The sequence below is a fragment of the Mus caroli genome, unplaced genomic scaffold (genome assembly GCF_978045245.1).
Source record: "Mus caroli unplaced genomic scaffold, Mus_caroli_1 scaffold_9, whole genome shotgun sequence".
Taxonomy (NCBI): Eukaryota; Metazoa; Chordata; class Mammalia; order Rodentia; family Muridae; genus Mus; species Mus caroli.
Window position 1 is genome coordinate 72,451,171 of NW_028227264.1, and position 22,333 is coordinate 72,473,503.

The following is a 22,333-nucleotide window of genomic DNA, read 5'->3' on the forward strand; positions in this document are numbered from 1 at the left end:
GGATACTGGTTAGTTCATATTGCTGTTCCTCCTATAGGGTTACAGACCCCTTCAGCTCCTTGAGTACTTTCTCTAGCTCCTCCACTGGGGACCCTGTGTTCCATCTAATAGATGACTGTGAGCATCCACTTCTGTATTTGCCAGGCACTGGCATAGCCTCAGAAGAGACAGCTATATCAGGGTCCTTTCAGCAAAATCTTGCTGGCATATGCAATAGTGTCTGCGTTTGGTGGCTGATTATGGTATGGATCCCCGGGTGAGGGAGTCTCTGAATGGTCCTTCCTTCTGTCTCAGCTCCGAACTTTGTTTCTGTAACTCCTTCCATGGGTATTTTGTTCCCCATTCTAAGGAGGGACGAAGTATCCAGACTTTGGTCTCCTTCTTCTTGAGTTTCATGTGTTTTGCAAATTGTATCTTGGATAGTCTAAGTTTCTGGGTTAATATCCACTTATTTGTGAGTGCATATCATGTGAATTTTTTGTGTGATTGGGTTACCTCACTCAGGATGATATCCTCCAGATCCATCCATTTGCCTAAGAATTTCATAAATTCATTGTTTTTAATAGCTGAGTAGTACTCCATTTTGTAAATGTACCACATGTTACAAACATTGACATCACATATACAGTACCAAGTATACCTTAGTTAACACCTTTAAAGTCTGTCAGAACAATTTTTAATATTTATTTCCTAATATTTTACACTAGAACTGCTTCAGAGGACTTACTTTAGTAGCCTCACCTCTTTTGATATTAAGTAAAATGATAGCAGTTCATGTTAGCATAATGCCACTATGTGCTGACATTGAAGTGCTCTGGTGACAATCAAATTTTTTCCTGTGAAATATCCCATTTATAACTTCTGTTTACCTCTACATAATCTCAAATGTTGTGTCCTTATTGTTGCATAGAAAGATGTAGAAGGATATATGTGTTTTCAAGTTTTCCAGGATCTCTCTGTGGACTAGTGATGAATGAAAGCCAGAAGCCTAGTAGCCTCACTTGAAAATACAGAGCTTTACCACAATACTGTATAAACGCATGAGGCAAAAAAACAAGGCTTCAGAATCTAGGAAAATATCAATACCTAATATAAATGCATGCTGCTTGTACCTTCTACCTTGTTCAAGTCATGTTTTCTCAAAGTGTAAGAACTGAACAATTGACATCATTTCTGTCCATAATTATTCATATCAATGTCACAATTTAATGAGAGAATCACCTTCTAACTAAATTACTGTAAGGAAAGAGCTGTTGGAATATTTGTAACATAGGCTCCAGTTTCAGGATGAATGCTTCCTGTCTATAGACATAGGAAGCAGGTTACTTTCCAAGAGACTCAAGTCCTTTCACTGGAAAAATGAATGGAATATTTTAAAATAATTACTGCAAATAAATGGAAGCCGAGAGCTGACAGTTAATCCCACTCCTCCTACATGCTATCCTCTCCACCTTCACCCCACACACTTCCAAAACTGCAATTATCAAAGTTAAACATATACAAATATATTACCATGAAACTTTTCTGTGAAATTATTAATATTTTACTTTAGTACTACCATATTCATTTTTGGATAACTCTAGATCCTGAGACTTGTAATTATACCACTAATAATTCTGTTTTTTTTTCAACCAAAGAAAACTGTCTAGCACAGCATAATAGTCAAATAGAATGAGAACAGTTCAAATCTGTATAACACCGAGGCAAATAGAATTTCAACCACTGTGTTTCCAGTTATTCATTTTATATCATTTTTCACTTAAAATTAATACTTTTTTTCATTCTCTTCAAGTTTTATCAGATTAATATCCAGGATTCTCTCTTCTATGCATCACTGTGGCAAGGAAAGAGAATTCTTTATGATAAGTTGACTAGAATGTAAAGTAGATTATAGGACAGGGATCACACAGAGTTAAATGTGGTTATTTATATAAAACCAAGTCTAGCAAACACAACAGTGTTGTGGGTTGTCCTGGTGCTGTTTGTATTTTGATGTTCATAATGCTTCCTCAAGAGGAGGGAGCTGCCCCAGGAAAGGAGCAAACCACTTACTCAGAGAGCTCATTGGACTTTCTCCCCATTCTAACTGGTCAATTAGAGGCGAGGGTCTATGATTGGGCAGTGGAAGGGAAAGGTAGGACTGGTGGTCTCAGAGTGGGGAAGAAGGAGAAGGAGAAAGAGGGTGAAGGAGGAACAGGTGGAAGCCAACATGGAGCGGAACCACGAGGTCAGAAAAAACTGGAAGGATCAAAGGATCTCATAGGTGGGAAATGAGGGAAGATAGTGAGAGATCTGCCCAATCTAGGCATATAGCTTATACATATAATAATAACTGGGTTGTGTGCCTTTTTATTATTATTTTATTTTTTTATATATGTGAGTGTTCTATCTGAATATACACCTGCATGCCAGAAGAGGGCATCAGATCCCAATTCAGATGGTTGTGAGTCACTGTGTGGTTGCTGGGAATTGAACTCTGGACCTCTGGAAGAGCAGCCAGTGCTCTTAACCGCTGAGCCATCTCCCCAGCCTCAGGTTGTGTATTTTTATACAAGTGTATTGGGGTTGGAAATTACTGCAACACAATAGTTATATGTGTAGTTAGGTGTTTTACAATTTTAATAGCCTTTCCTATAGAAAGTCATACTGTCAAGAGGATCTCTCTACAATAATAAAATGTCCATCAAGGTGAGCATTGTGTGTAGAGTTCTTAGCATTTCATAGAGGGCTTTCCATCTTTGAACTAGAAGATATATATGTTCAACCGGATGTCACGTTTAGCCTTATGTGCAGCTATACAGATTCATATTGGTGTGGCTGAGCACATCCTCCAACACGTTTTCTTACATTAGTGTTTATCTAATATTATGTATTTTCCTTCCCTATCCTTGTTTTATCCTTTAAAATATTTGATATTATAATATAATTACATTTCTCCCCTTTATTTCCTCCTTCCAAAGCCTACCATATACCATTCCTTACTCTCTTTCAAATTCGTGGCTCTTTTAACCATTAATTGTTATTGAATACATATAATACTTTTTTTTAGAGGTGTTCAAATATCTTTGAACTGCTTTTTTTTTAACTGTACCTCCTCCACCTTGAAAAATACTTAACATTTTGTCTTCTCCAAGTCCCATTGAATGTTAAAGAACTGTCTTGGACCACAAAGTATGTTTAACATGTAGCCAGCAGGGAGTGAGAGGATATATACTTCTCATAGGGGACACTGGGACACCATGCCCATGTGCCAAGTTAACACTGAAGAACCACACAAATGGACCACAAAAATAACTGGGAAAATTTTTCTCAGAGTGTTTTATGTAAATTTAAATTTTGAGGTGGGTCACATTCATAGCCATTTCAGCTGTAGTTAGACTCTGGAATAATAGTTAAAATGATTAAATGATTCTATCTACCCGTGGGAAGCAGCTACTGAATGTCAGTCAGGTTAAGCCACAGACACAAACAAACAAAATCTGGAAACATTTCTCTTCTTTCTTTTCCTCTCCTTCTCCCTCTCTCTCTCCCCCCTACCTCCTCCCCCTCCCTCTCTCTCTCTCTCTCTCTCTCTCTCTCTCTCTCTCTCTCTCTCTCTCTCTCTCTCTCACACACACACACACACACACACACACACACTTTCAAAGATAGCTTGTTCTGTTTAATGATAATGAGTTCTGGTTTTGTTGTATATGAGATTCATAAAATTAAGTTATAAAACTTTATTGTTTAGGGAAGTATAATTTTAATTAGTTATTTTATTTGATTTCATACCAAATGTCTCCCCACCCGAGATTCGCCATCCCAGAGTTCTTCACCCTATTCCCCTTCCCTCTGAGATGGTACCCTCAGGCATCCCCCTTCCCTGAAGCATTAAGTCTTTCCCACTGAAGCCAGACAGAGCAGTTCTCTGCTATGTATGTCCCCACAGATGTCAGACCATCTCGTGTATGCTCTTTGGTTGGTGACTTAGTTTCTGGGAGCTTCTAGGGATCCAGGTTATTTAACACTGTTGGTTTTCTGATGGGGTTGTCTTCAGCTCTTAGGAAAGCATCATTTTCTGATAATATGGTAATATCTTAGCCTCCATTCTGATGGAAACATCATAGAAGTGCTTCATTATCATACTTTTATAAGAACAATTTTTCCATAAATGTGATTTTTCGGAAGTTATAAAGTCTGTATGCATCCCTATCCAGTAGTAACTTCTTAAACCCATATGGTTCATTCTACAAAAGAAATGAAAAGAGGGACACACAGCAAACACTTTGGAAATACAGAGAATTCTAAGGACCTACTTTAAAAGACTGCACTCTACAAAATTAGAAAAGATGAAAGAAATGGATAAGTTCCTCAGTAGGTTCCACTTATCAAAGTTAAGCCAAGATCAAATAAAAACTTTGAATAGACTTCTAACCCAAGGAAAAGAATTAAAAAATGGGCCCACTATTATTAACTTGAAACTAATTATTTACGTATCCTTAGTTTACTTAAACCCAGAATCCTCAGAATCCCCATTGATGACCCTTATCACTTTTAATTGCTCTGTTTCTTCTTTCATACCTAGACTGTAGGAAATTTTTGCTTCCTTTTGATGATCTTGAGGAAGGTTGGTCAGACAACCATCCAATCCAATAGATAAAGGTGATATAGATATTTACAATATTGAAAATACATAGCAATAAGTGTATATTATATATATTCTGTAGCTGAATATATATCACATGGTAATGTCTAACATTTATAACCATTTGTCAAATGTTTCGTAAATATATGCGTATATTTATATTAGTAAAGAGTAAGCTGAACATATGAAGCCCATGAAGCTCCTAACATATCAGTATATATTTCCTGAAATATACAGCATAGGTGCACTATGTTATTTGTACAGGAAATTACACTAGCTCCAGTCTATCTGGTTGTCCCAAGCTCAGTGACAGAATAAACAAGTGCTTCCTCTCTCCCATTCTTTTATTCATGGCCTCTGTGGCTTGGGAGAGGCCCATCACACTGAGCAGCATAATTGATACTCATTATTGCTCTACTGTTCCAATGATAAACTCACTCAGAAACACTTCACATACATATGCAGAATAATATTTAGCCAAATATGTGCTCTCCCTGTAGCCATGAGAGTATATATATATATAAAATCAGTCCTGAAAAACGAACCAAATCTATGCTATACAAATACAAGGGATTAATCATGAGACTGAGGATTTGTTGATTAGATGGCAGGCATCCCTAACTTGCAAGAGTAACAACAAAATGTGCAGCACATTGCCTCCTGCTGAGCAGATCTCCTTGATACTAATTGTCATGCGATGTCTGTCTAATGCCATGGTTCAGACAAACTATATTGATAACTGGTAAGCAGTTGTGTGTCAGTCTGACAGCCTGACATAAACTCTTGTGTTGCTAGGTAATGTTGCCTTGTTGATGATGTTCATCTCTTAGCAAAGACGCAGTACCCTCTATGTTCAATAACATGTTGTCATTAAGGTACAGGACAACTCAGATCTTTCCAGTTTGGGGAAACATGTAAAGAAATGGGAGAGGCAATGTTGCAGAAGCAGGGGACTGTCTAGTCATCACATTGAGTCTCTAGGGGAGAGGGAGAAGCCCTAAAGCCAGACCCAGTGACCCACATCCTCCCTAGAGGGTCCACCTTCTAAATGTCCCACAGTGTTACCAAACAGCACCACTAGCCAAGACCAACATGTATGGGGAATTTTTCACATTTAAACCACAATTCAATTGTTACCTATTAATTGTGGGATGAAACACATATTACTTATATATATTTGCATATAATGTATATTTATTCCAAGATACTAATGATCTTATTATATCTTAAAAATTGTATTGTAAAGAAAATATAACAAATGAAAAAAGGCTTGTTGCAATACACTTAGAAGTAATGCCACTGGGTAAGGCTGTCTTGCCCAGTTTTATGTTTCTTTACTAGTTTCAGTAATCCAAAGATGTTTTGTTTTAATAGAATGTTCTTACATATAATCCCCACCGTGACATCAATTTAAAAGCATATGTTGCGCTGGGCTCCTATTCCTTGGAACCATTTCTGTGTGTTGGGAGTTTCACAGTGGCATTTTTATTAAGTTGATATTATTGATTTTTTTCCTTTTGCCTTTTGCATTTGTTTTATTGCAAGTGGACACTTCCAGCGTGCTGTGCCTTTGTGACTAAAAAGGATATTGGTATCAAAATTGTTTTCTGCAGTCTCTGTTGTAATCTGCTGAAGCAAGGTTGCAATTTTGAAAAGTTCTTTAAAGTCACTGTGTTCGTACCACAGTTTGCTTGCAGAAACAAAACCAACTAGAATGCCATATTTTAAGAGGCACCATGAAAGGAAATTCTAACACCAGCACTATATGGGATTATAGAACCTCAGAAGCCACTGAGACACCCATTCTGGTGAATACTTCGCATACATTTGATTTTTAATATTTTCATCTTAATGTTAGGAAACTAAGAAAAAATGTTGAATTGATATGAACAGAAAGGAAGAGATATATTAAGAAAAACTATCTTCACTCCAGTTATGTGTTACCTGTTCAAGTTCTTACTAATTTCTTCTTGTGGACAAGGATCAATAACAGTTATCCAGCCTCAGCAGTCAACAGAAAGACCTGTTTTATCATATTCCTCCTCTAGAGAAGTCACTTTAAAGCAAAGCCTAAACTTGGTTTCATTTCATAGGTAGGTCATTGTTTTGATATTTGTACTGACACTAAAAGATCAAGGCTTTGTACTAAAGCATACTTTTGAAATATAGCATAAATATCATAAATGAGTGAATTGTGTTATTTACTTCCATTATAGTTCTAAAGTCAAGTCCTAAGGGTTATCAATATATCGGTGGGGCTAAATCTCTCAAGCCATCCCCTCTGTAGGAACTGAACACTCTCACATATGGTAGTCTAGCTTATTCCCCCTTATTAGTTTTGATAGTATGAACTGAGTTATACATTGCACATTCCTTTTAGGTCAGAGCTTCCTCTCTCAGTGTTATGCTTTTTGGTCTGCACCGATCCTATCGTCATGCGGTGTGCAGCAGTAGGAAGGTAATTCACCTTAAACTTGACTGCGGTACTGAGGATGAAGAGGGATATTTGTGTTCTCAGCAATTTACCATAGTGCTTATCTACATCTCATGACCATTGACAGATGTTCAGTTATTTTCTTTTAAAACTTATCTACTATATTATTATATGTAGCATAAGGGTACATGTGTGCATATTCTTGTTTAGTAAGTGCTAAATAATTTTAAGAGGAAAATCCAAGTCACAGTATATGCATGACTCTCTTCCAAGGAAATATTTTCATAGTGATTATGAAAATTAGTTTCTACTGCAGAACAACAGCATTCACTGTGCTCCACCTCCTGGACAAACTTGGTATTTTTATGACTTCTAATTTGGGCCCAAGCTGGGAAATGTGTAGACTTGATTTAATGACATTTTCATAAATATTTCCTGTTGCTAGTTGAAAATAAGAGGTTTTAAGGACTACCATCACATTTTTGATAACTATCTAATCCAAGGGTCTGCCATTCTCTATTGAGGTATGAGAATTTTTATACATCCTGGGCACAAATTCTTTGTTGAATACATGTAACTCTGACTGTCTCCACCAATTTGTGAGTTGGCTTTTCACAAGGTATTATTTTAAAACTGTTCCAATGTTCTTTTTGTGACTTGTATGTCATTTTTCCCATTGAGTAAGTCATTAGTGATTTGTGGGAATGGTATCTTATATTTCTCTTCGAAGCTTATAACATACATTTTAGTGTATAGTCTATTCAAATTTATTTTTAGTATTTACTAGGAAGAATGACTATATATTGATATTTTTGAGAATTTATGATGGGCCCAACACTTTTTGCATAATTTAATTAGATTCTCATTACTCTGACATACTCTATTATGGGTCATCTCTGTGAGGCTGTTTCTTCTATGTTTTACTCTGAAGTAAGTGGACACTGAAATAAGTGTCTCCAAATGAAATCTTGAATTCTACAAGAGTCTGTCTGCCTTACTTCTGATGTAGCTCCTTGTCTTCTAATTCTGACCCTATGACCTTTCATTCAAGGTTTTGTTTGTTTGTTTGTTTTTTAATCAGGCTCTGAATTTCCTTATCTGACTTAGATTGGGAAAGAAATGACACCATACCTTATGGAATCAACAAATGTATTTATGTGTTGTTTAACAAGCAATTGAAGTATAGCTCCAAACTGTCCCTTCTAAACCTCAATCCAACTTTAACATTTGTAGGAAGAATGTTGAGTTTCAAAGGATCTATGTGAAAAGCCAAGGTCAGTGGTTCCCTCTTTCCAAGTTTTACATCTAAACCTTTGGTTTGTGTTTTGTAGAGGAAGTACTTGTTTTTCCTCTTCTGAAGAAACACACACACATACACACCCACACAGAGGAAGATACACACACACACACACACACACACACACACACACATACACAGAGGAAGATCATAATGTTTCCCTGTTCGTTTCTGGTAATTAGGTCCCACCTTTCCTTTTTTTTTTTTTTTTTTTTTTTTTTTTGTTAGTTGAGTGGAGGGTCTGTCGATCTTGTTCATCTTCTCCAAGAACCAGTTCTTAGTCTTGTTGGTTTTTTTTTTTTGTTTCAATTTCATTAATTTGGCCTGGAATTTTATTGTTTCTAGCCATCTGATGGGCTTTGGTTTGATTCATTTTTGTTTTCTCAAATTCCTGTGCTGCACCATTGAATCATTTATTTGTGCTCTGTCTGATTTTTTTTTTAGTGTAGAAATTTAGAGCTATAAATTTTCCTCTTAAAACCACTGTTAACATATTACAGGGGTATTATTATTACTGTGGTTGCATGTTCAGTCGCATTTAGTTTCAGGAATGTTTTTATTTCTTTCTTGATTTCTTCTCTGATCCATTTATCATTTAGTAACATGATGTTTCACCTCTACACATACTTAAGGGGCTTTTGCATGGTATTGATTTTTTTTAAAAAAATTATTGTAGAATGTTTGGGCAGTACATATGGAAATATTTCTTCTGGTTTTCTCTATTTTCTATGTGTGTTTTCTGTCTTGGGGTTTGGTCTATTTTGAAGAAACATCCATGTGCTGCTAAGTAGATTGTGCATCCTTTGGTGTTAGCTAGGGTGTTCTGTAGCTATATGTTAGGTACGTTTGATATAAGATGCCATTGAATTCTGAGGTTTCTCTGTATGTTTTGTCCACATGACACGTCTCTTGGAGAAAGCATCCCATTGAAACCACCAAGTGCTGTTGAGTGTCTGTTAATCCGTGTCTTTAATTCCATTACTATGCTTCTTAGGAGATAGGATACAGTTCTGAACATTTGTGTTATTTCTGCAATTTGACCTGAGCTCAAGAACTTCTTCTTTTGGGACGGGTGTGTTTCTGATGTACTAATTTGGATTTTCTCAGATTAACTCAGTGCATGAGATGAGGAATCTAAACTACACCATATGAAGCTAATGCATGAGCTGTTTAGCTGCTCCAGACAAAGATGGCTTCCACTCCAGGGGCTGGAACCTGTTGTGTGTGGAGATGATCACAGACGGGGCAACATGGAAGAGGATAGAGGACAATGGGAAAGGGAGAATTAGACTGAGAAGGTAGAGCAGACTCAAGAACAAGGATGATTCAGGGGGTCCTTGTCTGGAACTGGGCTTCTGAGTTTGCAGATCATGGTGGGATGGAGGAGCAGGGGTGCCAGAAGGAAGAATTGACTTACCAGGCAAATGATGCCCAAATGAAGAGGGTCTGGAATTAGGCTCCTGTCTTCACAGATGGTGGTGGGCTGGGGGAGGGACAGGAGCGGGAAGATACTACTTACTCAGGAAAGGTGACTCATGCATACAGAGGACTGTGCAGCCTCATACTCTGCTGCCTTATACATGCTCTCATTCTACATGCAATTGTCTTTACAGTTCACTGACCATGACTTTTTTTTTCACACTTTATGATGATTTGTTGATGGTTTTGTTGTTTAAAATGTCCATAAAGTGTTGTGATCATATGCCTCCCAGCATCCCTCATCAAAATAAGACAGAACAGGGCTCATAGAGAAAATATAGATGTTACATCTGCTTCATCCAGGCATGGCTTGTGTTGCTACCATGTTAGCGAATCACAGCTCCATATTAAATTTCTTTGTAGAGAAGCACATAAGAAAGATTTTATATTGGCTAGCTGAATGAAAATGTGTGAGCAGAGGCTTACAGCCTGCTCCTATATTCCTTGGGGGCTTCAAAGTTGTTGTTCATTAATTCAGCATTCATGGAAATTTTATGCAACCTAAGAACCACACATAGAAATACAACTTTACGAAAATATAAATCAAACAGCAAACACAATTATTCTCTGGGGGAAATCAAGGGAGATAAGTGAAGGCAAATATTCTCTTTGAGACTCTTGTTAAAAATCAATTTAGGCTGGTAAAAGGAGATATGTGCCATGTGATGGCACACATCACATAATAAATAGAATAAGTAATATTGCATTTATTCTTAGTGCTTCTTACTGTTCATTAAATAAGTTGATGACTTAATGCATTGGTCAGAGTTCTCCCAAGTCACAGGACTTATGAAATGTGTCTCTGCATTGAGGGAATTTATTGTGATGACTTACAGTCTGTGATCCAACTAACCCAACAATGGTCAGCTGTGGATGAGAAGTCCAAGAGTCTGGTAGTTGCTCAGTTCCACAAGGGTTGTTGTTTCAGCTGGTCTTCTGTAGAAGTAGGTTCCAACAGATGTGCTGGCAAATAAAAATAAGCAGGCCAAGAAGAGTGAATCTTCTTTCTTCCGATGTCCTTATGTAGGCTCCAGCAGAAGGTATGGCCCAGATTAAAGGCATGTACCACCACTCCTGGATCTGAGACTTGCTTTGTCCCAGGCTGACCTTGAACTCAGAGTTCTACTTGTCTCAGTCCCCTGGGATTAAAGTCCTATAATACCTTGCCTTTGCCTAAGCTTTTCATAGCCACTATGTCTCAAGATCTCCATGTCAAGGTCCAGGTCAGAAGCCTGTGTCTTCTAGCCTCAAGATCTTGATCACAGGTGTGCCCTCTATTTCTGGATTGTATTTCATTCCAGATATAGTCAAGTTGACCACCAGGATTAGCCATTACACTTAACATTTCAGGAAAAAAATAACTTTACAAGTCAAAACAAAGTCTCTTATCACCTCAACCAGAGAAACAATGGTATTTTAATTAAATAAATTTGTATTAACCAAATTATACCTATTGAGGCACTCCCGCCTGAGTTTTACATACATAACACCACTACATAGCACTTCAACCAGCCTAAACTTGTCTGTCTCTTGAGGCATTTATTATTTATTTATGTCAGAAAACTTTTCACTGTCGAATCTTTGTAAACTGTTTTGCTTTCTGGGCAGTGATTTCCTTTAGCTTTTGATTTTCAGTTAATCTGTATAGTTTATGACCCTTTGACTAACTGTGTACATGATTTGTGGGAAAAGATATGGATGACATAAATAAGCGGTACGCTCAGGCAACTGTCCAGGCTGGTCTTGTTGTATATAGGGTTCTTCAAAAACCAAATTGAAATGTGACATATTGAACCATAAAGTGATACAGAACATTTTTATCTGTGTAGAAGAGGTGCCCCTAAACTACTATTACCACACAGGAAAGTATAGACTACATAAGAGCAGGGAATCTTGAGGGTCACAGACCATGAACATACTCAGGAGTCTGCAAAGTAGCAGCATTTGTGCCTCAGAAAGGAATGTTCACGAGAGGATATGGCGCATGTGCACAGGCATGCATAAAGACATACAAGCAAGCATATTTCTAGTGCAGACATATACGATGGATATATGCTTATACACACACACACACACACACACACACACTACATACCTAGGCATGGAGTTCCAAATATTCGAGAATATTTCTGGTGGGAATAAACACAAAGAAATTAAATTAAGTATTTAAGTCTACCTATCTTACATTTGTCTTTTTCTTCTTTTCATGTGTAATCATATGGTGTGCATATGAGCATATATGCATATCTCTCTCTCTCTCTCTCTGTGTGTGTGTGTGTGTGTGTGTGTGTGTGTGTGTGTGTGCATACGCAAGTAAATGTATCTGTGAAGGCCTGAGACTGGAATCTGCAACGTTCTTGGATTGTTCTCTACCATATTCTTTAAGGCAGACTCTCTTAATCAAACCCAGATACCACCTAGACTGTTTCTCTAGTCAGCTTGTTATTGAGATCCCCTCTTCTTCTTTCCAGGACTAGAATTACAACTCACTGCCAAACGACAGGGCATTTATCTGGACTCTGGGTACCCAAAACCTAGTGCTCTTGCTTGAGTGGCAAGCCCTTTAATGATTGAATCACCTCACTTGCTTTAAAGTCTATAAATTTTTTTTCCATTTTGCATCCTCCTACCTTATTCATTTAGTGCAAATATAGCTCTCCTATCAGTATCAAACACATTGTACTGTAATATTTGTCGGGCAGTTCTGTCATCAGCAGATCATAAAGAACTGCACTATTGCGCATGTACACGCACACACTTGCGTGTGTTAGTGTGCTGTAGTAGTAGTACAAATGAGCAGGAGCCGTCTGCGCTGAAATGTTTGCTATAAACACACAGATTCGCAACAGAGCAAAGCTCACTCATCTGTACAAACGATGAGCTGATCACATGGCTGTGCTTGAGCCTGCTCCTCCTCCACCCTGTAAACATTCAGGAAGCTGGAGATAAACTGAAGTCTTACTGTAATTATAAAAAGAAACTGTAACATGAAAGAGAAAATATGACAAAATCATCTGCTCTGCTACAGCTTGCAATGTAGTTTTCGAGGACTTAAATTCCCTTCTAACATGATCTTGTATATTAATAAAGTAATCACATCTCCATTTCTCTGTTGAAGCAACAAAGCCATTTTATCCTCCTCCCTTCCTTCTCAGAAATATAAACTAATAAAAACTTCTTATAGAATGGTATTTCTGCTTGGAGTTTCTAAAGCAAAAAGTGAGTATGACTCAATATAGTCTGTTGTGAATGGAAATCACAAAAATCATAAATAATAAATAAATAATGTTAGTCTCTTGGGATACCCTTACAATTTCAAGAATAAATGGATTTCTTTCTCTTTCCAGTAGTTTAAGGCCAGTCTTTTGGGACTTTGTTACTGAGTGTGTTGTTTTTAAGATAGCCAGAGAAATATAAAGGAAAGGTTTATGCTGGAGGAGTAGATTTGAGAGTCATAGCTATTTCTTAACTTACCATTTGCCTGCATTTCCAACCTGGATTCTGTGACTCTGAAATTATTTCATATTTTAAAATAAAACCCCAACCTCGATTTAAATTCTAGCCTGTGAATAATTTTATACATTAAAGGTTTTTTGTGGGTCCCCCCCCCCCAGGAAAACAGATGCATTTTCCTCCACAGGTGCTAAGAGGCTAATGGATACAAAATGGTCCAAATTTGCTTTTCACTGTACTTTCAGTTTTCTTTACAAATCAAGGTCTTGGAGTTGTAAACTTCTGACATGGAAACAGATGCATTTTCTCTGTGGGTGCTGAGATGCTAATGGATGTAAAATGGTCCAAATATGCGTTTTCAATGAACTTCCTGTTTCTCTATCAAATCGCAGTCTTAAAATTGTAAACTTCAGACATTTTAAGGACTCCGGCGTGAGGACTGGACAGATTTCCCTAGTTATTTTCAGGGCTATGAGTCTGATTTGAGTGGCCCACCTCTCTTCCTCGATTTAATGAAGAGATGGTTCTTAAACTGGAAAACTTGAAGGATGATAAAAAACAGACAGTTTCTCTTTCATGTTCTTTCCAGCTCACTCCAGTTGGCACCACAATATTCACGGGGTTCTCGGGAGACAATGGAGCTACAGACATAGATGATGGCCCTAATGGACAGATAGAATACGTGATTCAGTACAACCCAGAAGATCCGGTAAGTACTCACGGTGGTAATTGTTGTGAGCCATGCGATAGATATTTGCTTTACCTGATAAAGTTATTAAATTACCCCCAAAGTTGCACCATTTTTTAATACTTATGATTCCTTTATAAAAGCTTATTTTGGGGGTAGATATAATGTTCCTTTTGTTGTTGCTGTTTCATTGTTTTGCTGTCGTTTTTACTAAATTTCCATTATAATGAACCCCAGAACCTTCTAAATAAGTCATTTTCAACCATCCTAATGCTGTGACCGATATCTAATATCAGAAAATATCTAACATGGGATCCCAGAGGGGTTGAGACCCACAGACTGAGAAGCACTGTTCTGAATGAATCACTGCTGACAGCACAGAATATCCCAGACAACAATGAGGCATAAGGATAATCTTCTTGCTGCCATATGTGAACCTGGCAAACACAGGATGTGTGTTTCTGGTATACAGCAGCCATAATGCCCTGCCCAGGCCAATATGTACCCTATACCAAACAAGAGAGAGTTTCTGGCAAAGGCCTCTACAGTTTGTAGGTAGGGTCAGTTTGTTTGTCTGAACAGACCAGAAGATATGTCTGTTGGTTTTCTGATTATTTTAGCCATAACATGATTTGTTTCTAGTGACCCATAGTACAAAGTCAAAAAACTTCATGAGAACACAGCCCACAGAATCAACTAAGCAGGATTGCAATGGGCTCACAGAGACTGAAGTGGCACGCACCAAGCCTGCCTGGGTCTGGACCAGTTCCTCTGAGTATATGTTGTGACGTTAGCTTGATATTTTTCTGGGACTCCTAACAGAGGGAGTGGATGTGTCTCTGACTCTCTTGCCTGCTCTTAGAACCCCTTTCCTGCTATTGGGGTGCCTTGTCCAGCCTCCATGTGAGAGCTGTTGCCTTGTCTTGTTGTATCTTGTTTTGTTATTTTTGGTTGTTATCTCTTGGAGGCCTACTCTTTTATGAAGGGAAATGAAGGGGGAGTGGATTGGGGGAAGAGGGAGGTGGTGGTGGTGGCGTAGCTAGGCAGAGTGGAGGAAGAGGAAACTGGTCAGAATGTATTGTATAAGATAAGAAGCTATTTTTAATTTTAAAAACTTCAAATAAACAGATAATAAATAAAACTCTAACCAGAGTCCTGTCCTGTCTTCTTCACAACTCCCAAGGCAGCTTCTAGAAGATAATGGTTTCCCCTAAACAGAGTAAAACCTACTTCTCATGTGAGCTTGCTGATGTCATACATCTTGTTCATAATTGGATCGAGTATATACCATGCAGTGCAGTTAATGTCACACTCCCATGGCTCACCTCTGTGCTCCATGTGTAGCTTTATGCCAACAAGAAGAAACAGGAATAAGACCTAAGGCTTGTGGGTAGTGGAATCATATTCACAACCCATGATCAAGCTGACATCGATTATGCAAAGGAAACAATGCACACAACAGGCACATATTTTTGTGTTTTTAAAAGTCCTGAAATTAAAATATAAAGTGTAATTTTCCATTCCCTTTCCTCTCTCCCACCCCTCCTATTTCCCCACCCTGTTCTCTCTCAAATTCATGCCTCTCTTTTTAATTGTTGCTACACACGCATTCAAACACAACAGACAGATACACGTCTTTTCATCTGATACAGACTGTATTACAGATGTGTATCACAGACTGATACACATCTGTCCATATTCCTAAATATGATTAACAACCTGCTTAATCTGTATAGTATTATTTGTGTGTATATGACTCTAGAACTGAACAATTGGTGTTGGAAAACTAATTGGGGGTGTCTTCCCTCAGTTCAGGTAGTTCAGGAGAGAAAGCCAGGTCCTGAGGTGAAGTGTCTGCCTGTTGTTTTGGAATGCAAAGCCTTATTTCAGAAGAGTGGTTTCTTATTGTGTGCCAATGAGATGGCTCTTGATGACCATTATTGAAACTTAGAAAATATGAGTTAAAAAAAAATCTTAAGAGCATAACAAGGTTGACAGAAGGCTTTTGGAATGTGGAGTTTGTCTTGATTCCCCCCCTGGAAAGAAACCACTGAGTGAGCAGGAGTGTAAGCAGGTGCAGGGGATGAAGCCAAGCAAGCGAGTCTCACAATGATCAGTCACAGTGAAGTGTTGCCCAAGAAATGATGTAAGGAACAAGACTCTGACCAGTCAAGGGTGAGAGCGACGCTTTCCCTTCAGCGGCAACAAGACCAGTGACCACATGAACATTGCATTTCCAAACCATTTGCTGCTTCCCTCTGTGGAGTTTCCTAAATAACTGTTGGTGCTTAACTGTCAACCTTTCCCTAGTCTTTCAGGTCATGCTATAAAAACCCAATGCAGCCAGCGCAGAATAGCCAACTGATGCATTTTAGAGAAGTATTGATTATGTTGGAAAAAAAAAGAAAAGAAAGAAAGAAAAATCCAAGGTTTAGTTGAGGCTTGAGACAGTCCTGAATTATTCGGGAGCTGCCCTTCAGGGTTCAGTGAAGCCAAGTGAGTTCCTTCCTCACAGTGAAATCTCTGCTTTGATGCTTTCCCTTCCCAGGGATAAGCTATTCTGCTACCAGGATCAATTATGTGCCTCTTAGAACCCACAGATGGGTAAGGCATTCAGCTACTCGTTCTCAACATTACAAGGAAACCTGAGCTTCACCATTGGCACCACTACTGTTGTAGATAACTACAGAAGGTACCTGAGCTGAGCTCTTGTTCACTGGAGCAAAAAAAGAAAAATTAAGATATTGAGAAAACTCTGCACTTGATATACTGTGTGTTAACCAGTTTGTGTGTGTCTATGTGTGTGTGTGTGCCTGTGTGTATCTGTGTATCTGTGTATAGGCATATTTGTGTGTCTGTGTGTGTGAGCATGTGTGTGTGTGTGTGTGTGTGTGTGTGTGTCTGTGTCTATGTCTGTGTGGCTGTGTGTATCTCTGTGTGTGTCTGTGGCTGTGTGTCTGTGTCTATGTCTGTGTGGCTGTGTGTATCTCTGTATGTGTGTGTGTGTGTATACATGTGTGTGTGTCTGTGTGTATGCATGTGTATTTGTCTCTGTGTCTGCATGTGTGTTTGTGTGCCTGTGTGTATCTGAGTATCTGTGTATGTGCATATATGTGTGTCTGTGTGTATGCATGTATATGTGTGTGTTTGTGCATGTGTGTCTGTGTGTACATGTCTGTGTGTCTCTGTGTGTATGTGTCTATGACTTTGTGTCTCTGTGTGTGTCTGTGTGTGGCTCTGTGTGTGTCTGTGTATGTGTGTGTACATGTGTGTGTGCGCGTTTCTGTGTGAATGCATGTGTATGTGTCTCTGTGTGCCTGCATGTGTGCTTGTGTGTGTGTAGGCACGAGTACATCATGGTGTATATGTAGAAATTGGGATAGACTCTTGGGTGTGGTTCTCATCTCCCACCATATCTGAAGTAAATGTCTTATTCACACCATTGTGTACATCAGAAAGCTAGCCTTGAAGCTTCAAGAAACTCTGTCTCTGTCTCCTATCTTATTGTAGGCACTTGGGGTTTACAAGCCTGTGCTGCTGCATATGGTTTCACATGGGTTCTGGGGATTTGAACTTAGGTCCTCACACTTTTAGGGCAAGCATTTTATTCACTGAATAATCCCCAGAGTTTATTGTAGGCAACTAACCTTTAGTCACCTTTAGGCAAGCATTTTATTCACTGAATAATCCCCAGAGTTTATTGTAGGCAACTAACCTTTAGTCATCGTTGAGATTTAGCATTGACTTCAGTTCCAGTTGTATTCTGATGTTGAGAGCTACAGCAGAGGTACCTGGTGATTGCTGATTTTCTTTTTTTTTTTTTTTAAAGATTTATTTATTTATTATATGTAAGTATACTGTAGCTGTCTTCAGACACTCCAGAAGAGGGCATCAGATTTCATTACGGATGGTTGTGAGCCACCATGTGGTTGCTGGGATTTGAACTCGGGACCTTCGGAAGAGCAGTCGGCACTCTTAACCACTGAGCCATCTCGCCAGCCCGGTTGCTGATTGTCTGTTGCCATGAATCCTCTAGTGATTAATAAATTTCATCATAATGTTCTGTTTATTACTAAATGACAAGACAACTATAATTTCAAATTAATCTCATACTAAACAGCACAGGATAAAAGTTACAGATTGTCCTATCTTCATTCATGTGATGCCTCAAATCAGATGTTTAATCCTTTAGTCAGTTATTTGTGAAATGGAACCTAATTACACACACGAGTGCACTCGAGCACACACACAGACACACACACACACACACACACACACTTGTAGATTTGCCCACACAGCTACTTAAGCAATTTGGAGCAAATGTGGAAATATTATGAAATTTCACATAAAAATAGGTTTTCCTCTGCCTTCTTGAGAAATGTGTGAGTTTCAATATGACAGTAATCTTCTGATGTTGGACTATAACCACTCGAACCCCTGAGGTACTAAGTGTGTACCTACTATGTGCCTGGATTCCATCACTTCCCGACTCATATAAGCTTCTCCAACCTGTAGATCAGCACTGGGTAATGGAGTAACACAAGTCATTGAATCATACAATCATTTAATCAATTTAATTGGCACTTCTGATAAGAGAAGTGGGCACATATTTAGTTGTGTTTGCAGCCTGTGCTATGTCATTTTTCTATATATATACTTTTTCTTTTTTTCGTTTAATTACTGGGGAGTTTATTCCATTAATTTACATGCTTAATGACATAGAATTTGCATATCAAGTGTTCCTTTCTTTAGAGTTAACTTCTTTTAGGACCATTGTTTATAATGGATGTATATCATCCCTAAATTAAATCAGCCATTGTCTATTTAACACACCAGTTCCTCTGATGTCCCTGTGGCTCTTCCTCCTCTCAGGTTCTAGTTATAGGAAAGTCTGGCATTTTGATGTTTTTCCATGGCTTCGTGGGCTCTGATCATCCACTTACAGTGTACTTTCATCTCTTGTCTACAAACTGCATATCATCTATTGATCTGCGTTCAAGGCTACTATATTTTCAGGCAATTCCACTTTGTTGTTAAACCTTTTCTATGATCCGTTTTTATACTTATAAACAATCCAAGTATTGTACTCTTTCGGTATAAATGTTCTATATTTCACAGGTCTTAACTTCTTTTCAGACTATACAAAGAAAGATTTTCTATTTTTTTTATTTGTTGTATGCATTTTATGCATTTAGCACTGGGATTTCCATAACAGGCAGTTTAGATAATTGAATACATACTTTGTGTGGTAAATACAATACAGCTTATTTGATTCTCCCCCTTAAAATGCTCCCATCTTCTCAGTCATGTCAGGTTGCTATGGAGTCTACCCTGTGCACCATGAGTGTGATGCTGTACAGACACTCTTGATATGCCTCGTGTTATTTGAACTCCACCTGCAAGTTTTCTTTTAAGCATAGCTCCTAATCCCATTCAGTGTGCACTTTTCTTAATTGATTTGCAGGTAGAGAGCTATATGTAAACATAGCTTAGCGTCAACTTGAACTTTATCCTCTTCCTAGCTTCTTTCCAGTATATTCTTCCTCACCTTCATCAGATTTTGAGGTCTTGAGATCTAAACCTTCATGTTACAGTTTGCAGAGATACCAGGATCTCTATCAGACTTGATGTGTCTCCATGAAATTCTGGTATCAGCCTTTCATAAGATAATTGCAAAATATAGAAAACCCTTCTCTCTCTCTCTCTCTCTTCTCTCTCTCTCTCTCTCTCTCTCTCTCTCTCTCTCTCTCTCTCTCTCTCTCTCTCTCCTTTTGACTATTACAGCTTTGTTTCTCTCCCAAGTTAATAGAGATGTATTCAAATCAACTAAGAAAGGCAAACACTGAATGGGATAAGGATCTGTACTCAAAAGAAAGCTTGCAGTTGGAGTTCAAATAACACAAGTGGAACCAAGAATGTCTGTACAGCATCAGACTCACTGTGCTCAGGATGGAATCCATAGCAACCTCCCATAACTGAGAGGATGTGAGCCCCTTTTAAAGGGAAAATCAAATAAGCAGTACTATATGAACCACACAATGTGTGTATTCAATGTAGATTGAGTTGCACCGAAGTTATGATTTTAGTAAATGAGTATTTCTCTTTGGGTTTTCTTTTGGACCACCTGGTATTCCTTTTAAAAATAGTAAAATAGCAGCAATGACTGCTTCTCTTAAAATCTGAACAACACAGAGCAGTTCAGCATCCTTTCAACCTATCTAAATCCATTGTAGACCTGCACTGACTTGCTGTGAGCTACTGTGCCACAACTATTATTGTAGCTAAACACCTTGAATTTTCAAAGCTTCTCTGGACTGTGTCTTCTTTTAGAATTAAACTTGCTAAAGATATTGGACTCTGAGATGCTTATTCACCACTTTCTATAAAAGAGTAAGGATGATAATGCTTTGAGTAGAAGAAGATTGCATACGAGGGTACCAGCATGTCATTATGTCCCCAGCAGTCAGTAAAGTAAGGATCCAGTGTGATGGTAGAGTTATTATGTTCATTATTGAACTAATGTAAATGTTTATCAATGACTAGAATGGCTGTAATCACCAATCCTTAGACAAGTGTGAGTAACATCATGCTCTTTTCATATAATAATAGATAGTCACACACACAATGGCCTTAAACATTACATTTTGATTTTTCTCTTTGTGTCTGTCTGTCTTTCAGTACCTCTACTCCACTTACCTGACCCTTCAGCTCAGGCTCCTCCAAGATGGCAGTCACAGTACTAGTGAGGTTAATCCTGATATGGAGACCTGAAGCAGAATAACCTTCTTCCAAGGAAACCAAAATCCTAGTCAACATCTTTTTTTTTGGTTATTTATTTTTATTTTTATTTCTATTTTGCCATTTAAGAATTTTTAAACTCTTTTCTGTTTCCTTATATACATTCTTTTTTATAACTTTTGATACTCTTTATCAAATGATTTATTCCATTGCCTTTCCTCCTGCAGCTATCTGTGAGTTTTAGTATGGATATTTAGAATACAATTAGAAATTATGAAGGTCGAATAAAAGTTCTCTAATAGCCAGGACCTCACTAGCCTAGTTGGTTAGTTTCTAGTATAAGGCATGGTTTACCTCCTACTGTATGGCCCTTAAATCCACTAGACATCTGTTGGCTTCCAACAGCATACAATTGCTGCTATTGTATGTTTAGGTATATATTTTTATGAAACACTATATTCTGATTGGTGTTCATTCTTCCTATAAAGGGGAAGATTTTATTGCCTGCTCAAATTCAAGTCAGTCCCTTTTGAGTAGACAAAGGTTGTCCAATCTTGCTAAGCCCTTTTCTTTTTTGCTTGGGTAATTTCTTTAGGGAAAATTCTCAACCATGACCCAAGCCTAGAGATTGAAAATAGCTGAAGGCAGAGTAGCCAGTCTTAGTAAGGGATGAGAGAAAGACTGACCAAAGATTGAATAGGAAATGGTTGATAGCATTCACTGGGACTAGACTATAAAGTTAGCTACCCCAACATGGGCAAATGGAGAAAATGGGGAGAGTCATATGGATATGTAGGGAGGAGAAGAAAGAAAGGGGTGAGTTTGAAGTATGGAAGAGCCTTTAAAGCATTCCTAAGATTTGTAAGAAAAAGCTTTTGAGAGGGAGAGTATTACCTGCCTTCAAAGCCCTTCAATTACTGTCCCTACAAGACACACCTGTGCTCAGCTGCTCTTGGACCACAAGGGGGCCTAAGAGCATGTTTGTGTCCCTGTCTTTATACAGGCTTCTCATCTTTATTTCTCAAACACAAATACAAATGGGGAGATAACAAATGATATTTCTAAGTGGTACACAGGTATGAGAACTACACACAATCTATTTATATGTATAGTGGTCAGAGCTCTCAGCAGGGAACAGAGGAAGCCTAGGTAACTCCTGCTCCAGAGCATTCTGTATGGAGACCTCAGTTCAGCAACTATGGTATCTGTGTTCAAAGGGTCATCACTGGGAACAGTTTCTGGAATAGCAGACATTCTCTCTCTCTCTCTCTCTCTCTCTCTCTCTCTCTCTCTCTCTCTCCCTCCCTCACTCCCTCCCTCCCCCCTCCCTCCATTCCTTCTGTCAGGGGTATGCATACTTGGGCTGGGAATTCTATCTTCCCTGCCTGCAGTCTTTGGTGTCTTCCTAATGTGGTACCATGTTTACTTAACCTGTCTGAAATGGAGGATAACCTCTGGTCTGATAACTGTCAAGTTACTGAAATGTCAGGGAATTGTGAATGAACCCCTCTGAATGCTGGACAGATGTTTTGAGAAAGTGGATATCCATAGATTTTATTTTCAGCAGGATTTCCTTTTTTAATATATTGTGGGAACTAAACATTGAAGTTTCCAACA

The 22,333-nt window shown here is 38.3% G+C and overlaps 1 protein-coding gene across 1 annotated transcript in view; it reads left to right on the forward strand.

The window, feature by feature from the left end:
• The window catches only part of Pcdh15 (protocadherin related 15), a 933,441-nt gene that overhangs the window by 497,555 nt on the left and 413,553 nt on the right, over nt 1-22,333 (forward strand). Inside the window, exon 7 of the mRNA XM_085842876.1 lies at nt 13,880-13,999. Coding sequence (XP_085699002.1) covers nt 13,880-13,999 — 120 coding nt within the window. The remainder of the gene's footprint in view (nt 1-13,879; nt 14,000-22,333) is intronic.